The 20002-nt window shown below is 37.1% G+C and overlaps 4 protein-coding genes across 4 annotated transcripts in view; 2 read left to right on the top strand and 2 right to left on the bottom strand.

The window, feature by feature from the left end:
* CBG04283 overlaps window positions 1-10256 on the top strand; it is a gene marked incomplete at both ends in the record, with an annotated part of 15794 nt that extends 5538 nt beyond the window's left edge. Inside the window, 19 exons of the mRNA XM_045242037.1 lie at window positions 325-533; window positions 1340-1579; window positions 1882-2110; window positions 2437-2759; window positions 3078-3342; window positions 3666-3854; window positions 3958-4401; window positions 4464-4730; window positions 5424-5747; window positions 5816-6085; window positions 6196-6390; window positions 6463-6706; window positions 6826-6833; window positions 6956-6958; window positions 7115-7408; window positions 8774-9070; window positions 9575-9664; window positions 9715-9880; window positions 10252-10256. Of these exons, the coding sequence (XP_045092631.1) occupies window positions 325-533; window positions 1340-1579; window positions 1882-2110; window positions 2437-2759; window positions 3078-3342; window positions 3666-3854; window positions 3958-4401; window positions 4464-4730; window positions 5424-5747; window positions 5816-6085; window positions 6196-6390; window positions 6463-6706; window positions 6826-6833; window positions 6956-6958; window positions 7115-7408; window positions 8774-9070; window positions 9575-9664; window positions 9715-9880; window positions 10252-10256 (4062 nt within the window). The remainder of the gene's footprint in view (window positions 1-324; window positions 534-1339; window positions 1580-1881; window positions 2111-2436; window positions 2760-3077; window positions 3343-3665; window positions 3855-3957; window positions 4402-4463; window positions 4731-5423; window positions 5748-5815; window positions 6086-6195; window positions 6391-6462; window positions 6707-6825; window positions 6834-6955; window positions 6959-7114; window positions 7409-8773; window positions 9071-9574; window positions 9665-9714; window positions 9881-10251) is intronic.
* On the bottom strand, window positions 7602-8207 carry Cbr-sdz-32 (the record flags this gene model as incomplete). Its single annotated transcript, XM_002630308.1, has 1 exon — window positions 7602-8207. The coding sequence occupies one exon, from the start codon at window positions 8205-8207 to the stop codon at window positions 7602-7604; it is 606 nt and encodes a 201-aa protein (XP_002630354.1).
* Window positions 10257-10880: 624 nt separating the features above from the next.
* On the bottom strand, window positions 10881-12968 carry CBG04286 (the record flags this gene model as incomplete). The annotated part of the gene is made up of 7 exons (XM_045242038.1): window positions 10881-10973; window positions 11118-11236; window positions 11818-12102; window positions 12244-12331; window positions 12505-12652; window positions 12709-12789; window positions 12886-12968. 7 exons carry the CDS (start codon window positions 12966-12968, stop codon window positions 10881-10883), a joined length of 897 nt encoding a protein of 298 aa, XP_045092632.1.
* Window positions 12969-14140: 1172 nt separating this feature from the next.
* CBG04287 lies at window positions 14141-17320 on the top strand (the record flags this gene model as incomplete). Its single annotated transcript, XM_045242039.1, is given in 7 exon segments — window positions 14141-14149; window positions 14535-14562; window positions 15813-15913; window positions 15933-15941; window positions 16206-16328; window positions 16597-16737; window positions 17168-17320. 7 exon segments carry the CDS (start codon window positions 14141-14143, stop codon window positions 17318-17320), a joined length of 564 nt encoding a protein of 187 aa, XP_045092633.1.
* Between the last annotated feature and the right edge of the window lie 2682 nt (window positions 17321-20002).

Below are 20002 nucleotides of genomic sequence, written 5' to 3' on the forward strand. Positions count from 1 at the left end.
CTTTCAAAAGAAGTGAGATATATAGGCTCAAAGTGGACGGTGTCGTTCTATTAGAGGTTTTACGGTAGTTGATTTTTTTGGTTTTCTATGACATCACCTAAAAGGTATCATAACTTGCCTGAAAACTGAGATTTGAAGAATTTTAAACTCGTTTTGAACACTTCAGAATACGAATCATCGATTTGTGGAGTCCATGACCTAGTTTTCTCAAAATTCGGGTTCCTAAGCTACCACCAAAAGAGGGACAAAAAATCGCTTAAAATTGACTTTTTTGAATTTTGAAACAAATCCTAAAATTCCAGTCTATATGATTTCCAATTCCAGGCAATCAGTCAACATGGTTATTGGTTCGTGATGGGAGACATTCAGAATGTGCTCACGCATACCAACCTAGCAGTCGATTCGATTTCCGATGAGGAATGTTTCGGTGGTGCCTATATGAGAATGATGTGTGAAATGCAGGGAATGAATCCGCAGTGGAGAATTATTTCCGGAAATGCACAGGAGAGAGATGGAGAGGAAGAGGTGCAGAGGTAAGGAAATTTGGCTGGAAATCTGAGAATTTTGGGGCTGAAAATTTGAAAATTATGACTGAACAACTGAAATGTTTTGCTTGAAATCTTGAAAATTGAGCTGAAAACTTGGAAAGTTTGCAAATTCTAGCTGAAAATTGATTATGAGCCTTGCGACCATTTTCAAGGCTTGAAAATGGTTGAAAATTTCAAGCGGTGGTCTAGAAATTCAATTTTCTAGGCCATTGATTCAAAATTTCCGGAATATGAAAGCAGAATTCGATTTTTCATCTCTCCTTACCCATATCCTCCAATTTTCCGCTCTCTAGTTCCAAGTGTCGTAAAATATGAGGTACGGTACGCAAACACCAAATTACAGTTGCACCACATTTTACGACACTTTGAGCTAAAAATTTGAAAATTTCATAGTTGGGGTAAGAGAGCATGAGAAATTCAAGGATGATATTTGTTTTTGAAATATTCAGCGTTGAAGTCTGGAAACTTCTCCGAAATTCCAAATTTCTGTGCCACCGGCTCGCAATTTCCGAAATCTGAGATTACCACTGGATTTCTCATTCCAACTTGCCCCTATCCTGCAATTTTCAGCTTTCTAGCTCAAAGTGTCGTAAGATGTGATGTGTCTGCAAACACCAAATTACAGTAACACCACATTTTACGACACTCTGAGTTATAAATCTGAAAATTGCAGGATAGGGGTAAGAGGGCATGAGAAATCTAACAGTAGTATGGGTTTTTGAAAATTTCATTGCTGAAATCTGAAATTCCGAAAAAAATCCTGATTTACACGAATCGATCAGTACTTACAGAGCGTACACTCTGGAATTCGAGACACTCGCAGTCACACTTTTCAACATTGTGGCGGCAATTCAAACGGAGAAAAATCTGGAAGCAGCGAAGAAATTCTTCGATCATGTCATTCAAAATTTGGAAAACTGGTTTCATGTACTTTGGCCAATTTCGGACGGGGAAGAGCAACGAGTAGCGGAATGGAGTCAACTGTTGAGAGCACAAGCCTATACGGTGTCATTTCATATTCCATTGCACAGGTTGGTGTGGCCGAGAAATCCATTTTTCTAGGCCATTGGTTCAGAATTTACAAAATTGGAGATTACTATTCGACTTCTCATGAGCCCTTACCCCTATCCTGAAATTTTCAGCCTTCTAGCCCAAAGTGTCGTAAGCTATGGTGCATTGTCTGCAAACAGCCCACTACAGTAACACCACATCCTACGACACTTCAAGCTGAAAATCTGAAAATTTCAGTGTTGGGGTAAGAAAGCACGGGAAATCCACTGGTGGTATTGGATTTTGAAAATTCTAGCGGGGAAATCTGAAACTTTCCTTCCAGACACATCTCTACGGCGCTAACCCACTTCACTGAACTCGATGGATTCAGCGAATACATCGAATCGACACTCTTAAAAGATGAAACAATGATGCGAATGCTGATTTTACATCCAATCAGAATCCAGGTGGCACGATCGGAAATCAATTGTAATATGTGGGTTCGGAATGGAGCACAAGCAAGAATGTCGGCTCTGATTTATTCGCAATGGAATGTTAGCAGTGCTTTTCAGGTAAAAATGACTGAAAATGATTCTAAATTGCCCTAAAAAAATGGTGGTTGAGAAATTCAATTTTCTAGGCCACCGGTGCGAAATTTTTGAAATGTGAAAACAGCATTAGATTTCCCATGCTCACCAACGCTGAAAATTTCAGCTTCGTAGCTCGAAGTGTCGTAAGTTTTGATGTAAGGTACGCAAACACCAAGCTACAGTAACACCACATCTTACGACACTTTGAGCTAGAAGGCTGAAATTTTCATAGTGAGGGTAAGAGGCCATGAGAAATTCAATGGTGTTATTGGTTTTTGAAAATTCCATTGTTGAAATCTGACTTCCAGACTCCTGACGTGGATTTGATTCGTTGGTGTGCCGCCCATATCGATAAGGAACACTTTGCCAAAGCCCTAACGACAAGCTTCAATCTCACAGAATCTATTGAGATTCGTCGTGGAAACTATGTGGAATCATCTGAAGAATCGCGAAAAATTCTCGAAGGAGTTGGCAAACTACAAAGGGATACTGTACCCGAGGAGAAGAATTTCGCATTGGAAGAGTATCGACGGCTGATAAGAGATAATGCGATACTGATTGAGAGAAGTATTTTGGGATATACGGATGGAATGAATCCAGATGATGTGAGAATGCATCAGGAGGTTATGGAGTGAGTAGTCTATCCAGTGGCCTAGAAATCCAGTTTTCTAGGCCATTGGTTCAAGGTTTTTGAAAACTGAGTTTACCGTTCGATTTCTCATGCTTTCTTACCCCAACCCTGCGATTTTCAGCTTTCTATCTCGAAGTGTCGTAAGCTATGATGTTTGGTCTGCAAACACCAAACTACAGTAACACCACATCTCACGACACTTTGAGCTAAAAATCTGAAAATTTCGGAGTTTGGGTAAGAAAGCAGGAGAAATCCAATGGTGGTATTGATTTTCGAAAATTCCAGCGTTCAAAACTAGAATTGAAATTTAATTTTCAGCATAATGATCGCCGAATCGTTTGCAACAGAGCTGTCAATCGACTACCGTATCGCGAGTCCATTCCAGCAGAATCGTGATCCTCGAATGCCAATTGTTGGCGAATTCATTCGACGTCATCTGGCTGCGGCCGGCGTGGCACCAGATGGAGAAATAGAAGAGGATCGAGAATTCGATCCGACGATTTTTGACGATGAGGATGTTGAGAGGAGGGTTGTGATAAGAGAACACGCGTGGATTGATCCAATGTTCTGGGGAATGTTTAAGGTATGCGAAATGGACATCGGTGGCCGAGAAAACCGATTTTCTAGGCCACTGGTTTATGCCTAATGAAAAACTGAAAGCACCACTCGATTTTCCATGCTCTCTTGCCCCAACCCTGAAATTTTCAGCCTCCTAGCAAAGTGTCGTAAGCTAAGGTGCATTGTGTGCAAACACCAAGCTACAGTAACACCACGTCTTACGACACTTTGAGCTAGGAGGCTACAAAATTCAGTGTTGGGGGAAAAGGGCATGAGAATTTCAATAGTGGTATTGGTTCTTGAAAATTTCAGTGTTGGAATCTAAAAGTCTGAAAATGCCGTTTTCAGCTCGTCGCCGAACTCATCGTGGTCCGTGTGAATTCTGGAGCATCTTCTGAAGATCACTATCGTTCCGAGATGGTGAATTGTATGGCGATGGGAAATGTACCGTATTCCCGACTGCGGGCGTCGATTTCTGAGAAAGGATCAAGAGGAAGCGAGAATATCGATAAGCATTTTGAGAGGATTCTGATGGAGGTATGATTTTTAAATGGTGGCCTAGAAAACCACATTTTTGAAAAAATTCGACCATGAACGAGTTTTTTAAAAAAACTCTGAAAGTGTTGAATTACTATTTTAGATCGGTGACTTTGTTGAGCCAATGGAATGCGCGAATCACCTCCAACAAGGATCCTACCAACTGAAGACGTCAATATGGGATTCAGAAGTGTGTCCAGTGTTCTTCATGATGCGTTCCACGTCTATTAAACAGGCACGAGAGGTCTTCTCAAAAATGCAAGCGAGAGAAAAGAAGAATTCCGTCGACAGTGGCGTTCAAATGCATCCAGATGAACGATTCTGGGTACCATTTCGGCTGATTGATTTTGATGAAAAAAAGAGGAATCCGGGAATTTCGAAAATCTATAATTTCCTCCTTTCCGAGAGATTCTTGTTGCACTGTGTGGCGGTTTTGGCGTCGGAACATGATCAGGAAGTTAAATTACATGATTGTACGATTCAATTGGCGGTCTTTTTGATGACATTGGCTGTGAAATATGTACAAGGATTTAAGGGAGAGAACGAGGTCAGAATTCTGGAAAACCGTTTTTTAAAAAAATCATTAAAAACCATCTAATCGATTTCCAGACTCGCGACCAAATGATTGATATCTTCCATACTCCATTCAAGCTGCTCAAAAAAGATGAATTGGATTTCTTGGCCACAATTTCCACTTTTATGCTTAGAATTCTAACAATGGAGGCCAAAAAGTCGGATCAACTAATTCCAATATTCCGAAAAATTCTCTCTGGAGACTATGATCGTGAAAAAGTGACCGGTGGAAAGTTGGTTTATCTGGCAAGATTTATGTCGATTATGGTTTCAATATCACCAACGACACGAGAACTAGTTCAGGTTTGTGGGGCACTAATTAAGATTAATTACCTCTAATTAGCTATAGATTTTAATTTCAAACGTCTAAAATGTCTTGCTGATTCTGAAACAGGTTTTAGAATTTGAAAAAGATGATTTTCAGCAAGGTTACAGCCACTTGTAACCAGTGGCCTAGAAAATTGGATTTCTAGGCCACAGGACAAAAATGGTCCCAACTTTGCTCAAAATTGATATTTTCGAATTTTGAAACTTCTTTTACATCCCTAGAAACTCCAATTTTTGGCTTAAAACATAGGTTGCCGAACTTTCCCAAATTTTGGTTTTCTAGGCCATCGATTCCAATTGTTTCATAAAGGATGTAACTTTGCTAAAAATCGAAAATCTTTTAATCTGAAGAATGTTCTGAAAACACCAGAAAGCTTAATTTCGAATTCGAAAATTTAAAACTTTCGAACTCGTTACGGAACGCCCAAAACACGCTTGACCTAACTTTCTTAAAATTTCTAGGCCACCACAATTTGTGGCCTAACTTTTAGAAAAATTGATTTTCTAGGCCACCACTGGAAAATGGCCATAACTTGGCTTTAAAACGCGATTTTGAAATTATGAAACTAGCTCCAAAACCCCCGGATTCAAAAGTTGATCTAGCACTCCAAGAAGCCCCCTTTCTGGCCGAATTGAAATCCTAGGCCACCCAAAAATCTCATTTTTCAGGAAAAACTGATCAGAGAAGAGCACCGTCTTGACCTGCTCGCCGCTCGTGAAGAATCTCAATCGGCCAATCGAAAATCCCCACTCGATCCAGGCAAAAAAGCGGCAAAGGAGGCTGCAAAACGACGGATGGACGCAATTATGCTGAAATCCGCCAAAAAATCGGCGGCCACAATGAAAAAGCTGATGGCGACGGAGGGAATGAGTGCTGATGAAGTTAGTACAGAGGATCCCAGTCAACAGAATCGAAAAATGTACGAATGTCCGATTTGTGGAGAGTTGGAGACACCGAATACGGTAGAAATGCCATTTGGAATGTTGGCTAAGGTATGGGCTACTGAAAATGGCTGAAAACTCTGAAATTCTGAAAATCCAACGAATCCTAAAAATTGCAGCTCTCCACGAACTTCGTTTGTGAAGAACAAATCGACGCCTCATTTCCACCGATCGCTGAACTTTTGGATTACGATTCTGTAGAAGATGACGAAGAGAATCTGCCTCAACGAGAGACACGTCGTCACTATGCCGATAAGAGAAAACTGAGTCAAACGAATACGGAGCAACCGGAGATTCTTCGAGTCATTCCGCCGATGGTTGGAATGGATTTGAAGACGTGCGGACACGTGGCACACATTGAGTGCTTCAACGCCTATCGAGCGTCGTTGGTAGGTTTTTGAGACCGTTTTATCTAGACCACTGGTTACAAATAGCTGTAACTTTGCAGAAAATCAAATTTTTTGGATTAATTTCAACTTATAATTTCTAATTTTTCCAGCACGAAATCCAAGCAAACACGGGACGCCGCGAAGCGGCATGTCCACTGTGTCGTTATCCGGCAAACGCCATCATCCCGGTCTCATTGGACAAACCATACGTACCCGTTCGAGTTCCACACATGCCGATCTCTGATTCTGATGTGTGGAAAATCATGGACGTGATGTTGAAAAAGGCGAAAGGACCCGTTTATCAGGTTGGAAGTTGATTGGGATTACTAGCTTTTTTGCCGGCTACAGTACCACCGAACTAACCCGAAATCTTTCAGGAAGACGAGAAGAACGTAAAATACGCGACAAACTACAGTACCCGCGAAGGTGGTGGTCTATGCGAACTGTATGATGGTCGTCGAAAAAGTGCCGATTGGACAGAAAGACAGCAGTCGAATATGGAAAATTGTACGACGAGTACGATGATTGTGTCGGTGGCAGTGGCTATCGTTGAGAGATCATCGCTGTTAAGGCGAATGGGTGCACCGGAGAGACGGAAGAATTCAAGGAGGAGCATGACGGGTAAATATACCATAATACAGTAATCTTAAAACTACAGTAATCCTCAAACTACAATAACCCTAGGACTATAGTAATCCTGAATTTATTTACAGTAGAAAGATGTCTTCTTTTTTTCTGAGATTTTAACGTGTTTTTAGGCCATTTTAACGTGGTGGTCTAGAAAACCAAACTTGAAAAAGTTAGGCCACCACTTCAAGATGAATTCGTCTCGAAAATTTTTCGAGAGATTTCTCAAAGTCATGTCAAAAGAATGTGCCCAAAACTACAGTAATCCAAAAATCACAGTTTTCTTAAAGCTACAGTAATCTTCCTAAAACTACAGTGATCATTTTACTGCATTAATCCTTTAACTACAGTAGTCGCAAATTTACAGTAATCCTCCTCCAGAGCCTGCAGAGCTTCCTCTAGAACTACCGTAGCCCTTCCCTCAAAACTACAGTAACCCCATCTCTTTCAGAACACATCATGACCGCATCAGTAGCCACATCCAAAGACGTTGACTTCGAAGTGACAATGTCGACGATGACTAATCTGTTCGCAAAAGTCTCCGAAGCCACATTCAAACCGTCGACGTCGTCTTCTGAATCCTCTACGCCATCTGAAAAATCGAAATCCGTATCTCCAAAATTGACAGCAAAGAAGCATGAGGAAGTGAAGCCGGTGACTGGATTGACTAGTGATGAAATGGCTGCAATGATAACGGTAGGTGTTAGCAAATTGCTGAAAAATTGGCTGAAAATTATTAAAAATGGACTTTTATAAGTCAAAATTTGTCCCGAAATTGCCTAAAAATGATCTGAAAATAGCCTAATTTTGACTGCAACGAAAAAAAATATTTTTAAAAATTTGATTTATTAATTATTGAAGGGTAATTATAGGATAATTAGAATAATTATTAATATTGACGTCTTCGATCCTCGAGTCTCCACTGAATGTTTCTCAAAATGGCATCAGGCAGCTCCTTGATTTCCATCTCGTGATCCTTGAATCTCATTACATCCAGTCCACTTTGAATTTCGAAATTCTTGAAGACCCCAACGGTTTCTAGAATGTTCAACACCTTCTTATCTTGAATGAACAACTTCTTGATCGTCGTTCCACGTCGGTTTAGGTAGAATTTGAGGATCTCCTTCATCGCATCGTTTTGAGACATTTTTAGCTTCTTTTGGGGATTCACTAGTCCTCCAAGGCATCGAATTGTGACGTCTTCGCCGTTTTCAAATGTCCAGGATGACCCGAAAAAGTCGAATTCAATTGAGTTGGATCCGATGGAGCACGTGTGCAGAGTCAGTGGAGAGTGACGGTCGACAACTCGGAGTTCGGTGCAGCGCGAGTGAAGGCGTTGACGGGTTTTCAAGTCCAAAAATTTGAAAATGGATTTTCCAGCCAAATAGGTGACTGGACGACCATTGGAAACTTCCAGATTTTTCTTGACTCCTCCAGAAGAAATAGAAAGATTCTTTGACAAGAAAAAGTCAGCAGAGGTTGGAAGGAATGTCATAGTTACAATAAAATACAGAGAACACAGAATGAGTGGTACCGAGAAATGGTGTATTCGAGAGGTATTTATAGGCGATGGGGGGAAGTGGGCGGAGCCTATTAAGGAGGGGGCGGGGTCTGAGGAATAGAGAGCTCCTGGGAAAGAGAACCAGGTGTGGTGAAGATAGGAAATGGGAATAAACAATGATTCCCAGGAGGCACGGAATGATTAGAAATTGATGAGGTGAAGTTACTGTCTTCTAATAATAATTACCGTATACATATGGTTTTATGAGGACGACCTAGATTTAATGCTCAGATTATGATTTCCATGAGACGTAGGGAACATTTCGAAAGTAAAGAACCGCCAACTTAGATCTCAATTATCTCGGTTCGTTTAAAACATATCAGATATCTTTCAACTGATACAATATTGCTGATAATATATGACATATATTTTACCAGTTGACAGATTTTTGATATCTTTTAAACGAACCGAGATAATTGAGGTCAAACATTACAACTGAAGTTGGCTTCTTTTAGCGCAATTCCGGTAATCACAACCTTTCAATTTTCCCATAGTTCCAGAAATCGCCCCGAAAAACGTCTCCCGACCCAACGGCGAACCCAGATTCTCGTCTAAAAGTGCCACTTTTCGTCCTGGAACCAAAAGCGACACTGGTTCGAATGATTGCCGTTCTAATCGATAATCAATCACTATCGAAAACGATTCAATCGGAAATTGCAATGGATATCATTCGAGCCGCTGTTGGATGGGTCTCCTCTTACACCTTGCTATGTTTGGTGCTGAGACTTGGCGACCAGAAAATTCGATTATTGGCGAAGAGGGAATTGGAGATTGATGGATTGTCGAAGCATTTACAGGTTTGGAAGATAGCCAATTTGAAGTCGAACCTGACGATTTCTTACTAAAAATTGCTTATTCTGAGCTCAAAAATCGAGTTTCTAAAGCCTAAATATGCGGAAAAATCTTTAATTTTCTGTCTCAAGTTAGTCAATTTCCAGTCAAATCTGACGATTTTAGGGCTTAAAATTAGTTTTTTAGTACGAAAATGGTCCCATTTTTGCATACTTGTCAAATTCCGGGTAGCTGATTTTTTGAAAAATTTTGAGAAAATTTTTTTGAATTCCACCTGAAAAACAATTTCCTTATAATCCGCCCTTATAAAAGTATCGAAACTTCAAAATTTATAGCAATTTTGATGAAAACTTCACAAAACTTCGAAATTTTGAAATTTTGGATTTTGACCCGGCCCGTGACAAGTGTGCATTTTTGAGCTTAAAATTGGGGCTAAAATTAGCTGAAACTGACGAAAAATTCTGACTTTTTCGATTTTGAAATGTCTCGCCGGACCTTGTTTTTTATAGGAAGAAGCTGAAGCGATTTGTCAAGCGTTGACATATAATATGGACCATTTCGAGAATTTGGTACAGAGATTGGCATCGCCAGAAGTTGAGGTTAATCTAAAATTTCGAAAATATTCTTTTTAAAAATTTCGTTTTTCCAGCCATCCGATCTGCAATTCTGTCAAACAGTGGAACGATGTCTTTTGGATTTTCTTCAATTTTCATCGGAACTTTTTTTCCATTTGGATTTGGGTTACGGTATTGAAATTGAACGGCTTCATGCGGCAGATGTTAAGATTGGAGATGCTTTTCGAATTTTGAAGATTGGTGAGTTTTTCAAAAACTCTGAAATTCTGAATTTTGAAGTTTTGGATTCTGATATATATATTTTTTGTTCGAATTTTGAGAATTTTAAAAACATGGAAAAATCCAAAGCACAGTAATCCCTCCCCGAAGCTACAGTAATCCTTCCACTACTGCTAGAGTAACCCCAAAACTATAGCAATTCGAAAACTACAGTAATCCTTCTTCCGAAACTACAGTAATCCAAAAATAGATAAATCCGAAATTCATTCACAGTATTTCTATAACTACAGTAATCCTTCTTCCGAAACTATACTAATCCCAGAAATAGATAAATCCGAAATTCATTCACAGTATTACTATAACTACAGTAATCCTTCTCTGAAATCTAATAGAGTAATCCAAAAACTACAGTAATCCTTCCCTCAAGACTGAAGAGTCTCTCCCAAACTACAGTAATCCCAAAATCACAGTTTTCTTAAAGCTACAGTAATCTTCCTAAAACTACAGTGATCATTATACTGCTGTAATCCTTTAACTACAGTATTCGCAAATCTACAGTAATCATCCTCCAGAGCTACAGTAATCTTCTAGAACAACCGTAATCCTTCCCTCAAAACTAAAAAACAAAAGATTCTGGAAAAAATGAAAAAAATTTTTGGAACTTTCTTAATTTGACTTCTGAAATTCTGGAAAAAAATAATTTGATTTTTTTAATTTCAGAAATTCTAACAATTTTCGTAATTCTCTGAAATTTAGAGATTCTTCAAATTTTCAAGATTCTTGAAATTCTGAATTCTTTAAAATAACTTTATATTTTGAATTTTTTCTGAAATTTTCAATTCTAGAAATTCTCCAGACCCGAATCGTTTGAATCAACCGGGCAAAGCCTACTACTGGACAATGATGTATCGTAACAATTTGACATGGATCACACGAATGAACAAATTTGTGAGTGATTTTATTGATATTTATTGGTTTTTTTAGAAACAATTTTTCATCAGAAATTAAGAAACACAGAAAATTAATCAAGATTCTGATCCTGTGACGAATTCTCTTTAACTGAGCCAACGATCAGCAGACAGATAACAAGGAAAATGATGATACAGTAGAATATCTGAAAATTGGAAAAACTGAAACTTTTGAATTTGAAAGAAAAATCGAAATTCCAAAAAAATCTTTCGAAATTTGGAAATTTTAAAAATCTCAAATTCTGGATATTGACAATTTTGAGAGTCCGAAATTCCTTTAAAAAACTCACCAAAAACGCGGTACATGCGAAAAACGCGGACCAATAGATCATTGGATCACAATAATGCCTCTCGAACATTCCCTCGTTGAAATGGACGAACGCTTTTGAGCCGTACACCCAGACGCATCCTGAAAATTGCATTTTTGGGAGATTTTAGGGGAAATTTGACGAAAAACGACCAAAATATGAAATTTGTGTGAAATTTGGGCCGTTTTTAGCTAGAAATTAGCCTGAATTAGGCAAAAAATCTGAAATTTCTAGCAGAAAAAAATATGATTTCATGTCGAAAAAAAGATTTTTCCATTTGTTTTTTTACTTACTTTTTTTTTCAACCTATTTTCCACACTTGCCAATAACATTTTCCGACCAACTAGAATTCGTATGGTAGAACTCAACGAGCCCTAATAGATGGTACTATTTGGATTAATGTACCTTGTCTATGAGCAAAGTTACGAGCCATAAAGCAACTTGGCCTATAACTTTGCTCATAGAAAAGCTACAGTATCCCAAATGGTACCATCTTGTATAACTCGTCAAGTTCTATTATAGCACTTTTATTTTATTGAAAAATATGGATTCTGAAGGAATTTGGATTTTTTATTTCTAAAATTCTTGATTCCGAGATTCTGGATTCCAAAGAATACGAGTTCTTCTGGTTTTTTTCGAAAAAATTTTGAACTTCGCAAAATTTTCGATAAAGAAAACTCACCCAAAATAAGCCATACAACATTGGCCAACGCGAACAGGACCTCCAATCCCTTACACAACAAACTGGCACCCAACTGTCTCTGTTGTCTACGATAGGCGGTTCTTCGCGGTGTTGGAATCAGGAAATAGATGCGAAACGTTGCGGAAATGATGAAAAGAACTCCTTCGACAATCAACCAGATTGGTATCATTGGTTGAACGGCACAGAATGGAGCATTCAGAAGACCGAATATGATGAGAAGAAAGGCGAGAAGACTGAAGCAGGAGAGGACGGCTATGCTGATTTCTAGAAGATTCTCTGGTTGAAATTTTTTGAAAGGACCGAAATTTTGGTTTTTTATGGAATCTAGTCAGTTATCTAGGCATATAGGAATTTAATCCGAAGAATCAAAATCCAGAATTTCCTACAGTAATCTGGAAAACTCACGATACGGAATTTTCTCATTAACATAGTCGCTGAGGTTCTTGGCAAACTCTACAGTATCCCCGCTCTGTGAGTAGACGTCGGAAAGCTTCTCGTGTTTCCGCCTTGATTCAGACGAATCTGCTTGAGAGTGCGTGGTTGGCATGTAGATCGATGGCTGAAAGAGATTTTGGCTTGAAAGGACTTAAATTTGGCCAAAATGAGTCAAAACTGACCACCCAAAAGTCATAAAATTTGGCTTAAAATGGTCGTAAAAACTCCTACCTGAAGATATCCATTATTTGCCTGAAACCGAACGGGACGATCTTGCGGAGGAGGAGGTAACAATGGACGCTGTGAATTTGTCGATGATCGATTGGACATATCGATTCGATGAGGAATCGAACGAGACGACGTGTAGCTCTGGGATCCTCTGAATTAAGGAAAAGAGCTTTTCAAGCTTAATCTACAGTACCCTCCCTAGCTTACCTTGGAAACGCAGTTGGCGGGTGCTGTGACATTGAGCTTGACGGTAAAATGGGTGTCTCCACTTTTGAAATTGGACTTGATCTGAAGTTTTTAAGGTTTTTAGATTTTTGGGAATCCTTGAATATCGGAAACTACGGAATGTCAAAAATTGGCTTCATTTTCCTGAATATGACTCACCCCGAACTGCTCATATCGACTCGCAACTTTTGAGTGGTTGATGCTGGTGACGGTGTATGACGCATTTCGCCGAATGCACCCATCCGTTCGGATGTGACCATAGAGTTGGGATGAGAGTTCTGCGAAATCACAGGTTTTTTTCCAGAACGAAAATTATCCAAGAATTCGTGGGTCTTTTTTCCCAGAAAGCATAATTTTTGAATTCGCCGAAATTCGAAATAGACAAAAGTTCAAAATTTCAGAATTAAAAAATCTAGTTCAGAATCCTACGAATTCTGAAAATCTAAGAAATTTTGAATTCTAATTTTCTTAGATTCGTTGAAATTTCTGGCTTCTAGAAAATCGATAAATTGAAAAAGCTGGCGTCTAGGGATTTTCGAAAATTCGAAAAAAAAAACATAATCCAAAGATTCCTACAGTAATCCAAAAAGGCAAAGATCATCACTTTGATTACTGTAGAATTTGAAAACGTTTTTTTGAGAGACGACGAGAATTAGAGAAAATTCATAGAGGCATCAGGACAGATGAATCTACAGACAGACTGATTGACGAAATTTTCTAATCTCTTGAAAAAATCTGAAAATTCCAAGTTTCAGGAATTTCCAAATTTTCGAGGATTATGAAATTCTTCGAATTCCAAAATCACGAGTTTTTGAGATTCTAAGAATTCGAGTTTCTAGAATTTCTAGAATTCTAAAATCCTGAAACGTCAAATATCCTAGATTTTCAGAATTTATTGGATACTAAACTCCTAGATTCTTAGAATTCTGAAAATTAGAATTCTCACGAGTTCCGAAATACGGAGAATTGACAAGATCTTACTAGTTAGTCTTGATTCACTCGAATTCTAAGTTTCAAGACTTCTGAATTCCTAGAATTCTGAATATAAAGTTTTCTGATTTGATACAAACTGAAACCTTGAATTTCTAAATTAAAAAGATTCCAGAATCGAAAGATTTTAAATTCGTTGAATTCTCAGAATCCGAATATTCTGAAGTTTTAGAGTTCAAATATTTATTAGATTCGTAGGAAGCTCATTTTATATAGATCGGGAAAAACATCTTCTAAAAATCAATTTTTTGAATCAACAAGGAAATGAGTGCCTCCTGATAATTTTTTGTTTGGGGGTGAAAGAGCTAGAGAGACGCAGAGAAGCATGAAATCGGGGCGTTTTTATGATTCTCAATGTCTCTCTTTCCGTTTCAATCTCTCTCTTCACACCATACCAAAACCCAAAAAGTCAGTCAGCCGCATCATGTGTGTTGTATGTATGTATGTTGTATTCGATTGTGCAAACAAAAATACCACCACACCAAAATTTTAAACGAGGGACACGTCTTAAAATTTCTATGTGTGTACAGACGACACTAACTTACCCCTGCCGGAAACGAGGTTTCGTTGTGTACGGAGGTCAACGAAACGTACGATGCGGACATCTGGAAATTTGAATTTACAAACAGAAAGAATCGGAAAAATGATCCAAAAAAGCGAAAAAGTTTCGAAATTTTTGAATAGAATTTTCTATTTCTAGAAAAAAGTATTTTTCTCTCCTTGGCACACTTCTTCCTGCCCGAGAAGAGCAAACAATGGCACTGGGAAGAAGGTCTAATTTCAATTGACTCAGTGGGGAGAGAGCGAGAGACGCACAGAAGCAAAGAATTTTTGATTTTGACGAGAGCAAAAAGAATGAATAGAGAAATCGAGCGAAAAATGAAAATTGGCAATTGACTATTGATAAGAAAAGGGACATCTGGACAAACAGACTGAAGAAATTATTGCAAAAAAAAAACAAAAAAATGGACCAAGAAATGGATTTGAAATTGCGAAATTTCGAGAATTGGCAAACTTGGAAATACTGAATTTTGGTGGAACTTCGGATTTCAGACTTAAAAATCTGAAAATCCAAATTCTACGGCTTTTTAGTTCCATGTTTTGTATTCTAGAAATTTGAGTTTCGACTTCTGGATCCCAAAATTTCAAATTCCCAGGAATTCAGAAATTTTGTATTTTATGATTTTTTGAATTCCCATATTTCCATATTCCAAAAATTCGGATATCTAGAATGTGGAAAAAATATTTTTCAGAATCCTAGAAATCCTTTTTTTTCTAAAAATTGAAAAAAAGCAGAATCCAAGTTTTTGAGATTCTGATTTTTCGATTTAAAAATTAAAAAATTCATAATTTTTCGCAATTTTTGGAATTTCGATATTCTAGCATCTAGAATTCTGAAGATCAAAAAAAATCCGAATCATTGGATTACAAAAAATCCGAAATTTTGAAGTCTGAAATTCCCGAAATGCACAAAATCTGAAATGTTTAGATTTCTGAAAATCAAATTTTAAAAATTAGGATTTTGAAAATTCGAAGAGTAGAGTTTCTAATTTTGGAAAAATTGGAATTTCTAGCTTTCTTGAAATCTAATAGTTCTTGATTTCCTAGATTCATGGACTCCTGAATGCGAAATTTCAAATTTTGAATTTTACGAAATTATGAAGATCCAAAAAAAAAAGAAAATTGAGTTTTGGAAATCAGAAGAATTAGAATTCTGAATCTCTGGGATTCCGAAAATTCAAAATTCTGAGATTCTAAAAAATGGATTTTCGTTTCTTGGCACGCTCCCAAAAGAAGAAAGATGTTTCAAAAAGAATGAAATCTATTCCATTTTTCTTTTTCCGCCTGTGGACGACCCATATTCAAACACATTGACAAAACATACAGAAAAATAAACAAAATGATTCATTTTTCCTCACACAAATACATAAAATATGTAAAATAGGTTTATCAGTGTCCATTAGAGCGCAATTGTAATTGAGATAAATTTTTAAAAAAAGTTAATCTTGAAAATCAAAAATTCTTTTTTCCGGTTAGAGCTATCTGGAAATATGACTTTTTCCAAATTCCCAAAAAATAAATCGAAAATTTTCCAGCTCCAACCGTGTATCTCGCAACCGCTGGCCTGGAAACCACGACGAATTCTTCGGCCACCGAAACGTTTCGAGGACCTCTTCGCGAGATATTTCCATCGACAGTGTGTCAAGTGTTCAAAGGTAAAACTTGCTGTTTTTCGAGATTTTAAAATTCTGAAATTCCATAATTTTTCTAAAAGTTACTTATTTTGAAATCGGAATTCACAATTTACTGTTCAAAACTCTGGAATTTCAGACCCAAAAATCTATAATTTCAAGCCCAAAATTTGCAGAACTTTGTGGGAGATTCGACGATTTTGAAGATTTTCAGTCTTAATCGTGTTTTTTGAATTAAAACTTAATTTAGAATTTTCCTTTTTTTTCATAAAATTTCAAAAAAATTCATTATTTCAGACGCCTCAAAATCCAATAATCTGCCTATTTTGTGGAGAATTGCTTTGTCTGGATGATTGTTGTCAAACCCAGCAACATGTTCAAGGATCCGATCGACTATTGCATACATCGGAAATGGAATCGGTAAGAATGAGTTTTTGGCTGAAAATTGGCTGAAAATAACAGGAAAATCGTGAAAATTGATTTAAAGTGGTCTAGAAATGTCTGAATGTCTAGTGTCTGGAATTCTCTGAAATTGGTCTGAAACCGTTTTTCAGCCATTTTCAGACATAAAGAATTCATTGAAAAATATTTGAAATTTGATTGAAAATTGGCTGAAATTCCAAGTTTAAAAAAACCCTGAAAATTATTTTTTTTAATTTCCAGAAAAAGCAATTTTTAATTTTTTCAGCACGCCGAATCTTGCTCAACGTCGTCCGGCTTATTCATATCACTGACGTCGTCAATGATTCTGGTGTCACGTGGCAGACAGGCGGCGATTTGGGGAACCGTCTATTTGGATGCACACATGGAAGAGGATCGCAATTTGAAAGTGAGAAAAACAACTGGAAATTGGCTCAAAATCTGAAAAAAAACGACTGAGAAAAATATTAACTATTTCTGAAAATTTGACTAAAAATGCCAGAAAATTGTGAAAATCCGCTAAAAAATGGCAGAAAATTACCGGAAAATTATGAATTTTCAGATCAGAATTTCAAAAAATTAAAAAAAATGTTTTTTTTTTCAAAAAATCAAAAATTCAAAAAACTTGTTGATAGTTGTGCTAATTATCTTCTAAAATTTACCTTTAATTAAGAGCCTTATTCACATTTTTTCTGAAAATAACTTTACGAAATTTGCAGAACATAGACCAAAATTAACTGGAAATTTGGGTTTTTCTCAAATTTTTGCCTAATTGGTCGATTATCATGCTAATTGCTTTCTCAATAATTACCCCAACTTTAACTACTAATTTCTTCCAGCGTGGCAAGCCGTTGTTCCTATGCGAAACGCGTCTCCGTTGGCTAGAATACGATTGGGCTGATCAGGAATGGCAGCGTGTCTATCAGTGGTTCAATATGTTCCATTCTAATGTATTCATCAATTATATTCGCGATTGTCACCTCCATCATTGATTTATTGATTTATTTTTGTGAAAGTTATTTTCCAGAAACTTTTTTTTTTCAATTCTGTACATTTTAGTGCTGTAATTTGTGCTTATGTGTGCCTTTAGTTTTTTCCCCCTATTTTTGTCCCCCTTCTCCTGGTGTGAACTTGAAAATTTCTCTCTCTGTGGTTTTAAATGTTTAAAATTCAAAATTGGCATTTTGGATTCAAATGAAGTGGTATTGATGAAAATGTTTTTTTTTAGTTTTTAATTTTTATTCAGAAATGTATCAGAATTTTTAGACGAAATGTTCTGGAACATCTGAAAATTTTCTGTGGAAAACCAAAATTTTGTAGTCCTGAAATTTAGAATGAAGCGGAAAATCTGGAAATTCAAAAAACTTAAAACCCAAAAATATAAAATTCCAGGAATCTGCGAAAGTTTTTGAAAAAAAAAACTGGACCGCTTCAATTAAAAACATTTTTTAAGTTGAAAAGTCAATAATTTTTTAAGTTGAAAAGTCAATAGAAATATAGCTTTGAAAACTGAAACTTTCAAAATCTTTAGAAAACTTAATTTTTGAATTGCAATTTTGTAAAATCATCAAAAACTGAACCAGCGAAATCTGAAAAACTGAAAATTGACAATTTTTGAAAAAAAAAAGAAACTGATACTTTCATTTTCCCGGTCGATGCACTATGTGTTGCCACCGGTGTGGATCCTGAAGAATAGTTGCTCACCACTAGCACCTAATGATTAGAAGACACGAGAACAGATGATTGGTAGATTATTAAGAGTTTATTGAGAAATGGGGGTAGAGCGAATGAGGGATGAAGAGGGACGAGGGAGAAAAGGTAGAAAAAACATTATTTAGAATTCCCTTCTTTTGGCTGAAGGTTCTCCGCTGTCCTTGTCTCTTGGTTGTCGATAAGATTTGGAGGATTGATGGCGCCGCTCCTTGCCCTCGGTTGGACGACGTTCTTGGTGGTATCCAGTGTAGAGCGGAATTCCGTCTTCCGGCTTCCGTCTTCCGTCTTCCGTGTATTTTCTTGTTCCGTCTTCCGTCAAAAAATGTTGTTCCGTTTCCGTCATCCGTCTTCCGAATTTTTGAATTTCTGAATTTCTGAATTTCTGAATTTCTGAATTTTTGAATTTTTGGATTTTTGAATTTTTGAATTTTTGAATTTTGGAATTTTTGAATTTTTGAATTTTTGAATTTCTAAAATATTGAATGTCTGGATTTTTGCTTTTTCCTCATTTTCCAATTTCTCGGATTTGTCCTCGACGGATTTCAGGATTTTTGAATTTCTTTGTTTTCGAGTTTTTGAATTTGCGAATTTCTGAACACAAAGTTTTAAATGTTGTACCCCTAATTCTTTTAAGCTCTGTTTTGATTACAAATTATTTCACATTTGCTACTGTAGACGACGTAAGGACTCTGCGTCTCCCTCATTTCTACACTCTCTAAAATCAATTATATCTTTTTTTTGTTGATATAAGAGTTCTCACATCATACTATGTCATTATGGTCGTCTGTTCCCAAGCTCTCACTTTCTTCTTTACACCTGTTCGTTTTAGAGAGTATGGTGATCGAAGAGACGCAGAGAAAGGTCAGATTGGACGTCCCATGCCTGTTCTACCCACCGAATGCATCATTCTTCTCTTTTGACGACTTACTGAATAGACGTCTAAATATTTTTCGGGAATTCTCTAAAAATCCTAAAAGTGAATGGATTTTGGGGAATTCCCTTCTATTGATTTTTGTTTATATTCTGCTATTCTATTCCCATAAATCCTATGAATGAATGGATTTTGGTTTTTATCTATTTTCCTGGAAACTCGAATGTAAAAAGTGAGTTTTTGTAAATTTCCTGAATTTTCCATATTTTTTGGATCAGTTCGAGTTAAAGAAATTCCATATTTTTAAACTTTGAATTATTTTTCTGCTGAACCGAAGTTTCGAAAATAAGAATCTGGAATATTTGAAAAAATGTTATTGAAAATCTCCAGATGAATTCAAAAAATTCGTACATTTTCGAATAGAAAAACCCAAAGCAAATAATATAACAATGAGAAAAACTTGGCATAGTTTAAAATCTGATTTCGGAGATAAATTCAGAAATCCAAAGGAGCAAACCGGCAATATAATAATGCCACCAGGGCGATTGGACGCGCTGTCAACCAGATGAAAATCCGGTACAGCCACACCACGGGGCACCTGGTGACGACTGGTCCCCACGATGTGCCGTTGATTTCTCTCTCCCACACAGAGAAAGAGCTGATGAACCTTTTTCGTCAGAATCGCGTTGAGTGAGGAGGTACACAATTCGATTCTGATGATGGACGATTACGGTACCTTATTGGATGAGACAGTGGAGCCGCAGGTAAGCTTGAAATTGAATGTTAAACGTCATAATCATCATAGGCATGATTAGGAAAATAAATTATGATAATATCATCCTACTATCCTACTCTGGGAAAAAATTATTGTTAGTTTTACAGTGGTGACCAGGGAATGGTGCAAATGGGTCATGGTACATTACCCATATCATTGGAAAGCAGAGAGAAAGTTATTTACGAATATGTAGTCAGAATCTGCTGAGCGGTAGACAGCTCGGAGAAAATTAGTTCTAAAGCCCTGGATTTACTACTGGTTTCCTCAATTTCAATAGAGATTTTTCATTTATTCATTTATTTTTCACGCGATCTA

Source organism: Caenorhabditis briggsae (assembly GCF_000004555.2).
Source record: "Caenorhabditis briggsae complete genome, chrII, whole genome shotgun sequence".
NCBI classification, from domain to species: domain Eukaryota; kingdom Metazoa; phylum Nematoda; class Chromadorea; order Rhabditida; family Rhabditidae; genus Caenorhabditis; species Caenorhabditis briggsae.